General features: G+C 40.7%; 1 protein-coding gene across 1 annotated transcript in view; it reads left to right on the forward strand.

Annotated features, from left to right (window-relative positions):
- Positions 1 to 7,713, forward strand: part of CLSTN1 (calsyntenin 1) — a 33,165-nt gene extending 25,452 nt beyond the window's left edge. The window contains exons 15-20 of the mRNA XM_009289783.1: positions 461 to 687; positions 1,123 to 1,293; positions 1,904 to 2,049; positions 3,594 to 3,729; positions 4,160 to 4,344; positions 5,032 to 7,713. Of these exons, the coding sequence (XP_009288058.1) occupies positions 461 to 687; positions 1,123 to 1,293; positions 1,904 to 2,049; positions 3,594 to 3,729; positions 4,160 to 4,344; positions 5,032 to 5,226 (1,060 nt within the window). The 3' untranslated portion in view covers positions 5,227 to 7,713. The remainder of the gene's footprint in view (positions 1 to 460; positions 688 to 1,122; positions 1,294 to 1,903; positions 2,050 to 3,593; positions 3,730 to 4,159; positions 4,345 to 5,031) is intronic.
- Positions 7,714 to 10,509: the final 2,796 nt, after the last annotated feature.

Below are 10,509 nucleotides of genomic sequence, written 5' to 3' on the forward strand. Positions count from 1 at the left end.
GACGTTCATGTATCTCAGTTGCGATAAACAAAGGAGTCTTGCTGTATGTAACCATCGCACATTTGAAAACGGCAAATGAATTTTACAGCAGCACTCTGTTTTCTTCCTGAGAACGTAGTAAGGAGTGTGTAAGATGGGGGGAGCTTACTGCAGGGGTATGCTGTGAAGGGCGTGCTGTGAGTATGTCTCCAGTATCACAGCCTTTATTAAAGGTGTTATCTGTGGCTGTTAGTCGTAGCATAGAAAATGGGGCCAAATCTTAACTGTAAGTAAAAACTAATTGTAAGATTGGTCCCTTGGTGGGGAATTCTTACTTTCCAACGCAGTTCATGAATTCATTTAAGACTCTTGGGTCTGAGACAGAGCTTCTTAAAAATTTATGAAGCAATTACTCTGCATAATTGTGCCTCCCTCTCAAATAGCCTCCTTGACTGTGCAAAACTGCTTCTGTATCTCATAGATGTTTCAATGAAGAGGCCTGTGTCTCCATTCCTTCTGTGGAGGGATATGTAATGGTCTTGCAACCAGAGGAACCAAAAATCAGCCTTAGTGGCATCAACCATTTTGCCCGCTCTGCTTCAGAGTTTGAGAGTTCTGAGGGCGTTGCCCTCTTTCCTGAGCTTCGCATAATAAGCACCATTACACGGGAGGTGGAGCCGGAGGGAGATGGCGATGAAGATCCTACAGGTAACATCCTTTTCTGCTTAGGACTGTTGCCTGCCCTCACCCCGTTAAATGATCGTGTTGAAGGATCTTCCTCTTGCAAAGAGGCGTGGATTTCTCTTTTAATACAGAATCTAGTAGGGGAAAAGAAGGTGTATATCTCTTGTGGGAAAGTGTAGATACTCTGCTCTGGGCTAACAAAAATTTACCTGGAGATGGTAGTAAGCCCAGGCCTTTATCTTCATGTAAATATTCCTTGTTTGTATTCTATTTTTGGGTTTTTTTTTTTTTAAATCATTATTTCATGAATACTTGCTCTCTTTAATTCAGGCCCAGATCTTTATATTTGTTCTGGAAGAAGAGTTGAGTTTGCATGTGACATTTTATAGCTCCTGGGCTCTTGTCTACTTCACCTTTGTTTCTGCTTGCCTCATCTTTGGCTTTTTCTCTGCTTTTTAGTACAAGAGTCTTTGGTATCTGAAGAGATCATGCATAACCTGGATACGTGTGAGGTGACGGTGCTAGGAGAAGAACTAAATCAGGAACAAGAAAGCCTGGAGATTGACATGACACGATTACAGCAGAAAGGCATTGAGATGAGTAGTTCCAACCTGGGCATGATAATCACAGGTAGGGGTTACTACTTTTGGTCTTTTTGTAGGAAGGCTTTGAAGACGGCGATAACGGGAACAGTGTGCTAGAGAGATGGTTTGTAACACCTTACTCCAAATACTTTGTTTTTGACTAGAATTTCAAGCTCAGAGGTGTTACAACTATTTTGTGGAAAGCTGCGATTCTAGAAAACTCATCATTCTCGAACCTCCTTTCTGTTCTTCTCTCATGTCCCACATTGCAGGTTACCTCTGGACTGTGGAAATGAAGTACACTTTGCCCCAGAAAAGGCTTGTTCCTTGCACAGATAATCCAGTGCCTAGGAGCATGCATCATTCCTTTCTATTTTATGTTCAGAGTATGTTATGTATACATACTTTCGAAAGAAAGGCTTCCAAAATCCCTCTAAAGACTAACTGGGTCTAGGATTTTATCACAAAATCAATCCACAGAATTTCAGTGGAGCCACAGATGTGTGTGTCTATCTTTATGGTGTTACCTTTTTTCTACTAACTGAAAATCTGTTGGCCAAGAAAACCTCCCTGAAGAAAGGCAGTAGTATTTGTCGAGTATGTGATGTTGCACTAGGCTTTTGCAAATTATTTTACTTGTTTATTTCTCTCAACAGGGGTTGATACTATGGCTAGTTATGAAGAAGTTTTGCATTTGATACACTACAGAAACTGGCACACCGTTTCTCTCTTTGACAGAAAGTTCAAATTAGTCTGTTCTGAGCTTAATGGACGCTATGTCAGCAATGAGTTTAAAGTGGAGGTATGTAAGCTACTCTGATCGCTCTGAGAAGTTTTAGAGCATGGATGGCTAGGAGGATGGAAGTTGTTGCCTCAACTGATAGATAATCGATCAATTGTTGATTTAGATTTTTGTCCTGTAAATAAATATTAATGAATGTGTGCATTTCAGGCTGTATTCTATATATAAATGTGTTCTTAATCCTACATTTCAGCTTTAATAAGGCTGCCTAAATAGAGGTGAAACTGTTGTGTTGTAGAAGAAATAGTATGGCTAATGGAAGTGTGAAGGCGAAAAGGTTGAATTGGAAAGACAGCATATTAATTTAGCAAAAAACTAGCAAACAGAGTAAGAGTAATGCTACCAGAGACTTGAGTGGCCTTCGTGTATAACTTCTAGGATTCTGCAAATGAACTTGCTGGGCCCTTTACTGTTTTGCTTGTGTGATGCTTAAAATGCTGATACTAAGGGCTTGTGTAAGAGCACAGACAGGCTAAAATTGTATTTCCTCTGCAGTAGAATACAGGTCAATTATTACTTAGTACGCTTATATCAAATATATGGAAGTACAGCAGAAGATAACATAAAGGGCACTAAAATTTTGGGTGCTGGAATGCGAAGTTATTTATATTGAGAGGAACTGTCAGGTATTTCTGCATCTTTCAGCTACGAGCTTGAATTTCTACTTTTTAAAGCTGACCAAAGGGATGACAGTAAAGTTAATTGCATTTACCGCTAGTTGGGTGGTTATGGTGGCCTGGGGAGCCTCTCGTGTTGCAGAACAGGAATTTTTTTATTAAGTAATGTGGTTTTGTTTCCTGAGGAAATTCTGTGAGCTTGAGTTGGGATATTACCGAACTGTTGAACTGCACATGCTTTCCTTGTTCTTAGTAAACGTGTTCTCTTCCTGTTGTGCAGCTGGTCAGGTACCCTATATCACAGTGTTCCACCACAGGAGGGGGATATTTAGCTCTGCTTGTTTGGCAAGGAAACGTGAAATACGCTGTGCAAACGATGAGCTTGCAGTTGTACCTAAAAGCCAGCTCTGCTAAGTGTGGGTTAAACTGTAAAGAATAGTTTTTTCTTAACCCTTTGACTGTAATACGGATTTTTTTTCTTTGGTGTTAGCTGAAGATACACAGCAGAATAAGAAAAGATGGGAATGATGAAAATGCAGTTACTGTGTTACATATCTTTGTATATACTGTTATTTCAGGATTAAAATGGCTGGCTACCAAATTTGAGAATAAACTGGCTTTATCTGTTCTATTCTGAAATACTGGTGTCTGTACACAAACTTGCCAGGCAAACTAAAACAGCTTTGAGAGCTGTGAAACTGAAGGGGTTTGTGACGAGGAATTGTAACATAGGAGGAGCTACTGATGGGAATGATCGTCCCCTGAGACAAGCCATTGCTGTGTTGAAGGAGAATTTGGATGCCTGCTCTGTGAAATAGATTTTTTTTTCTTTTTTTCTTTTTTTCTTTTCCTTTCTTTCTTTCTTTCTATCTCTTCAGAAATAAACTGTTGCATTTCTGGAGTTTAACGTTTTCTTTTTGTTCCTAGGTGAACGTTATCCACACAGCTAACCCAGTTGAACATGCTAATCACATAGCTGCACAACCACAATTTGTTCATCCAGTGCATCATACATTTGTTGATCTCTCTGGTCACAACTTAGCTAACCCTCATCCATTTTCAGGTAAGAATTCTCAGTCGTTGAAGTTCAGCTGAAAATGGCATGAGGAAAGAACTGCAGCGTTATTCCCTTGATGAGTCGTGGTATCTGTCCTTTCTGTTTTAATTATATTAATTTGGCATGGGTGTAGGATGTGAGAGGAGGAAGAATAGGCATTTGAGAGAGGAGTCTCTGTGTGTGGTGAAATCTGCTTTCCATGTGTTGTCAGTCCTTCAGATGGATGTAATTATACTTAAGGAACTAAGTTTTAGTTCTCATTCTCCAACTTTTTTTAAGTGGCCTTAGACAAGCTGCCTCTGTGTAGCTACATACAATATTTGTATAATGCCATTGCCCTCTTGCAGGTGATGGGAACAGAGGACTAATTATTAGCATTGTGTAAGAGTTACTTATCAGCATCATCTAAGAAACTCCTTTCCTTTTCTTGTTGCAGTCGTTCCCAGCACAGCCACGGTTGTGATTGTAGTTTGTGTCAGTTTCCTGGTTTTTATGATTATTCTGGGAGTGTTCCGGATCCGAGCTGCACATCAGAGAACGATGCGGGACCAGGACACTGGAAAGGAAAATGAGATGGACTGGGATGACTCTGCTTTGACCATCACTGTGAACCCCATGGAGGTAAAGCTGGTGCCTCAGCACTTAAAATGCCCTTTTCCAGCTGTAATGGGTATGATTGTGCATGGGCAGAGCAGTAGAGCAAAACCAGCCACTGAACACAGAGTAGAGACGTGAACTGTGAATTTTTAACGAATGCACCAAAGCGACAAATGCCAAGAGCGGTTACGTTTGGGATCTTGCATGGGTTAGAGCTTCACGATACATAATTGGATTTTATAGGTCAGTGTCCGACACTAGTGTTTATCATGCTGCACCCTACCTTAACCATGGTCCGCTTTTTTCCAAAGTTGCAAGAATTTATTGTCGAAACATCTGTGTTTATGATGTTTCCTTCTCCTGTGGTTGACATCTGAATTTTTAGAAAATCAGGAGCAAGAAAGATGTGCAACTTTAATGCTCTTTGTGTGACCCTACCGAAAGAGCCTTTTCCAGTAGAATTTGAAGTACTGGATCACACTTCAGAATTAGTTTGTTTAGAGTGACAGGATCGATAAGCAATGTTGCAAAGCTATTTTAAAGAGCGCTTCTTCCTTTTTCTTTTCTGGTTGCCTAATTACTGCTGAACTTCTACAAACGGTAAGGAGTCTGTAATAGCTCTTTCTCAATATAGTGCCTTGTGCCTGAATTCAAAAGAATAAAGAGAATTTCGGCCAGTATGATCTCAACACCTGATTTCTGTCTTAACAGACTTACGAGGATCAACACAGCAGTGAAGAGGAAGAGGAGGAAGAGGAAGAAGAAAGTGAAGATGGAGAAGAAGATGACATCACTAGCGCAGAGTCTGAAAGCAGCGAGGAGGAAGAGGGAGAGCAGGAGGAGGACCAACAGAATGTTAATAGACAGCAACAGCTGGAATGGGATGACTCTACCCTCAGTTATTGATTCTAGCTGTTCCCTTTGTCTTTATGGTTCTGCTCTAGAAGACTCGGCTGTAATACACTCCATTGCTACCAAGGATTCATGGTGGTTTTAAAAAAAAAAACAACAAAAAAAAAAATCATTCTGGCCAGTAGATTCAACCCACACACATCCCAGTGTTTGTGTTATGTCAGCTAGTTCCTGATGCTGTTTCTAGGATGGTAGTTAGCACCTCTTTTCCTTCAGCCATGCCTCAGTGACTGGATTTTTTTTTTACGCTATGTGAGGAACCACCTTGCACTTTTTCCTTCATGTCATCTCAGCTGTGACTCGACAGATCTGTAGCCATTGCACATGAATTTCTGAACTGTCTTTTTTTTTGCTCAGTGAAACAAACTTGGCTTTGTTCCTTTTTCTCTTTCTAAAAGATGCAAAGATTGCTTGTTGACAAAGGGTAAAGCTGCTCATTTCAGCCTGTTGATTTCTTTTAATTTTTTTCCCCAAATTAGTGCATGTGTAAAGTGGCAGAATGAGGTTAATATGTAGAAGATTAACAGACTTTTTAATATTTTGTAAATATATTGCAATTATGTAATTATGTCATTTGTGGTAGTGAAAACAGGGATTGGGGTTTAAAACATGCTAAAGTAAAAAATCATGAAGCATGAAATACTACAAGTCTCATACTACTGCAGCAGGAGCACGGGCACAGTTATCTAGTGTAGATGTTTCAGTAATACAGTGTCATTGGCCTTGACTGCCATGTTCGCTCATGCCCCGCTCTGTTTTTTCTTTAATTTTTCTTTCCTTTTCTTTCATCTCCTTTATTTTTGCAGAGGGAACGGACAAGCTTGTGAGAAATGCTAAAGGCTTTAGGAACCTCTGCAGAAGTTCAGCTGCCCTGTGCAATACAGTTGTTTGTTTGGGGTTTTTCTTTTTTTTTTTTTTTCCTTCCCCCCCCCCTCCAATTAAGTCTTGGCATAAGAGCTTGTAAGTTATTGGGAAAAAACACTACTTGGATGGTGGGCAAATCGGTGTGCTGCTGCTGTGGTGTGTTGCCACAGCTCCTGTTAATTACAGCGAGGCTGCCTGTGGTACAGCGGTGGTCTGCTCACGCTGCCGACAGGGCGGATTATTCATTTAGTTGATTGATTTGTTACACTGGTAACTGAAGCTGGAAAGCCTGAGACCTGTGTACCTGTGCACCTTGGCTACCAGTCTACGTGGCTAGGTATTTTGGGTTTTTTTGGCTGTTCAGTTTTTCTAATGTGGTAGTGGGAGGGTTTAGGGCATAGCTGGTCTCATTTCTATTAAACACACTCCTGCTCATTCCCTGTAGCCCCTTGTACAGTAACTTGGACCGTTGGTGTATTAAGCCTTTGTTTACACTTAGTAAGTGTGCTTTCCTGCTGGTGACAGCTATAGCATAAATTATCCAACCAGAAAACCTTGGGAATCACGTTAATATTATTCCAAGTCCAGATGATTTTTGGTTGTTTCTGATCAAAGTTCTCACTTGGAATTGCAAAGGACTTTTCTGAAGAAATAGCTGAAAGGTACGAAAAGCAAGTTATGACCCCGTGGTGGAGAGTGCTGGGTTTTTGGTAAGGCGGGTCTTGTTTATTTAACTTCATTTGGTCTTACGCAGAGCCTTGAATAATGAATGTCTGCTCTACTTGATTTTTACCTTTGGGGGTGGATTAAAAAGAGTAACTTGTTTTGCTTGTAACAGGAGACTAGGACTCCCTTCACTCCTCAGCACGGTAAGCAAAGTTCCCGGTTTTGATCTTGTATGCAGTCTGCCTGTGTTCCAGGTGCGCAGACCACGCGTGTCCTAGCAGGCTGGTTAGTGGCTGATGGTACACAGCAGGGAAATGTTGCTCCGGGTAAGCGTGCTGGAGGAGCAACAAGCAAGCCCCAAAGGGTGGGGCACGAAGGGTCACAATTCAAAGAGTTACAAGCTAAAGATTGATCCAAAAGTTGCTATAGTTTTGATTTTCCGAGCAGACCTATTCTCACCTAGTGACGTGTGTAATGGGATCTAATGGTGGGTTTTATCTGGGGTAACGCTTGACTGTGGAGTGCCTTTTACAATAGTAGATGGACCTGGAAGCAGGGAAGAGAACCCACAAAACTAGCTTACCGTTTTTTGGGGTTGGTTTTTTTTTTTTTTTTAAATGTAAAATTTTAGATTTCTAAAATGGGGAAATGGTTTTGACTACTTACGTGGTAATATAACTGCTAGTTTTAAGTAAACTGGGAAACTTTTAACTTATGTCTGACAGTTGTCCTGTGTTAATGTGTAGAAGACTTATCCTTCCATATACTGTTGCTGTAGCTGCTGTATTTTAGACCAAAACTGATCATGACTTAATAATGGTAATACTGAAAGGTTGTAAACATCCTGATGCAGTTTGTAGCCACTGTGGGTATAACTTTTCAGATGTGTATATTGGTAACAGGTCAGTTTGGAAAGTCTATAAGCTACAATAAATTTCTGGTTCTAAAGGTTGTTTGCATTTATTTCTTACTGAATGGAACAAGGTTGAACCAAGTTACATTAACTGTGTGTTAATTGCCTCTGCTGGTGGCAGTAGAAGAGTTTTGTTTTCGTTGATCTCTCAAGCATAGAAAAGACTTCGGCCGCGTTGTGTACAATTTATCAATCTTTTATTTTTTGACTTACAAAACATGTACCTAAAGCAACTGAAAAGTTAAACATGTAAACATTCTCTTCTTGCAGAACCATGGTTTGGCTTAAAAAAATACTTCTTTTTTCAAAGGCAACAGAATAAGCACGATCAGTTTATACAGAGTTAAAAAAAATAATCACAGAAACATCTCTAAATAAATAGAAGTAGAAAGGGGTATCACTTTGAGCATATTTATAAAATCAGAAGGTACTTATTTATAGTGAAATGTAATATTTTTGAAAGTGATTTAAGTTTCAATCTTCAGTACAATTCAACTTGCTGAAAACTATCAGGCGAGCTGCTGCTTTGTAGATTTGGAGTCAAAGGCTCTTTGCTGACCCGATACAGCCGTCAGCCTCTCATTCAAGATGCTATTCCAGTGGTGTACAAGGAAGAAGGTCCGCTTGATGACTCACTGATATTTTTACTTCTTGTAGGTAAGTCAATTTTCTAGACTAAGTAACCTCTCTGTGCTGGATTGAGAAACACCTTTGGAATTGCTCAGTTCTTGCAGTTTACGCTGATACAATTTTGGTTTATTGCACTCCTAAAGTTGAAGGACAGATGACGTCAGCACTGCTGCTTTGTACTTCTGGAAAACTAGGGCCCGAGTGTTCTGGAAACGCTACCAAAGCAACGGCCGAAGGTATGAACTGCTGCGAGCCTGCAAACCAAGTACCTAAGAGTGACTAAGGAAACTACCAGGCGAGACTGCCTCGCTGCAGTAGGACAGGCAGGATCCTGGATTATCAGTTTGTGGCCGTGTCAGAGAACTGCTTTTACGCTTACGTGTGTGGTATGTTTCTTCCCTTCCACAAGAATGTACAAGCCACTGATGAGGTTGTTGTGGTTTCAAGTGCATCTCAGCTTGCACATGGCCTGATATTTTTGCATACTTTCTGCTCTGTAAATTAGTTTAATAAGGAAGGCAATAGCAATATTTATCTGTTCTCTAAAATGGAGCAAAGTTGTGTGGCCACAGGGAACTCTGCAAGCAAGCAGAGTCTGGGCATGCCACCCCAAGGGAGGAAACACGGGGAGGTCAGAAACGTCTGCCTCTCCCGACTGGGGGAGCAGTGAGTTAGATGTGCGCAGTACTGTTTTCTCACTGATTAGCATGCAAAGAGCTCTAAATCCTGCAGTATTTTCTTCTAATATCAAAACAACTGTTACAAGATTGCGTGTTGGGCTGCTGTTCCCCTTTTTGCATTTCTTATTTAGTACTTCGGCAGGATCCCTGCCAACCTTACTTTATTCCATGATTGTGGCAAGTTTTCTCTATATCCCATTAAGCTTGGGTGCAGAATGCTTGGTCTCCACCAATGTGGCTCTTAGAAAAAACCTCAAAGAATTACAAAAGATGGCATCAAGTCGTTAGAGGACAACGGTGGAACCTTGTAAATGCATCATCCTAGAGGGCAGGTGACACGAAGGTTTGATGCACAAGGTGCTTACCGGGCATTGTGTGCGTTAGTCCTGCATATTAACTGGGAAGTAGCATCACGTGAGCTGTTTTTCCGGGGGAAAAAAAATAAGGTAAGCAACACCGTCATCAGATGGTGTACACAGCAGCGTCTTGCTGTGAAAGCAAGCGCAGACTTGCTGTCAGTTGTAGAGCAGCTGACACGTGGTAGTCTGCTACCCCATGGAAATGTTTGCCTTTGTCCAAGTCCTTAATGGAGTCTATTTTTTTTAATTGGATGTAAGAGATCCAAGCATCCATCCTCCTACTCCCAATTTAAATTGTGACACCCAGCACCCTCCTAGCCTGTGAAGCATGAGGCTATATAATCTGGCACGGGAAAGGAGAATTGTAATGCTTAAAACAGCTTAAAAAAAAAAAAAGGCTGATGATTTACTCTTGTAATTTGTTGACCAGTTCAGTTCCATACTACTGTACTTCTAATTGCAAATACGGATTCACTGTTTTAAGATCTAATTTGAAACCCGAGACCACTATCTGCTGTTCAGGTCAAGAAAACCGCGAGTAGTATTCTAGACTGAGGAGAACCACATCCGTGACAGTAATTTATAGCACGTTGCAGAGAGCTCATCTTTCACCGAGGACAATGCTCCAAGACAACAGCAGGAAGTTTCTTTAGGCTAATCGCTAGAAGCAGCACCAGTCCTAGAGTGCTGGCTCCAGTCGAGATGGTGGTTTGTTTCCTGCAGGTCAGTTTGTACACTTTTATCTGCTGCTGTTTTCCTAGTGTTATGGTCAAATGCATAGTTAGAGAAGATAGGAAGCTAGCTTTCAGTTCTAGCTAAGGAGGGTCTGTAACAGAGAAAGTACAGCAAAAAAAATTACCTGCTGCAAACATACTTTCAGTATTACTTATTATTAAACAATATGCTGAAGAACTGTTACAGAGAAATGTGTTACTAAGTAATATCTGGATCACTTGGAAGGGTACATGCTGTTCTAGCTTCAAATATTCTGGCCACTTCTCGGTCACGTACAGTATCGTTTGAAAGGTGTGGAAAAATGGGATCTCCAAGGGTTATATAAAGTTAAAATGAGTTGTCTTCTATATCACTGCTTCTTCTAGTAACTGGTGCTCTATGAGAGGCAACCTGGTTTATATTAAAATATACAAAACAGTATAGAACAGAC

Source organism: Aptenodytes forsteri, unplaced genomic scaffold (assembly GCF_000699145.1).
Source record: "Aptenodytes forsteri isolate BGI_AS27 unplaced genomic scaffold, ASM69914v1 Scaffold61, whole genome shotgun sequence".
Taxonomy (NCBI): Eukaryota; Metazoa; Chordata; class Aves; order Sphenisciformes; family Spheniscidae; genus Aptenodytes; species Aptenodytes forsteri.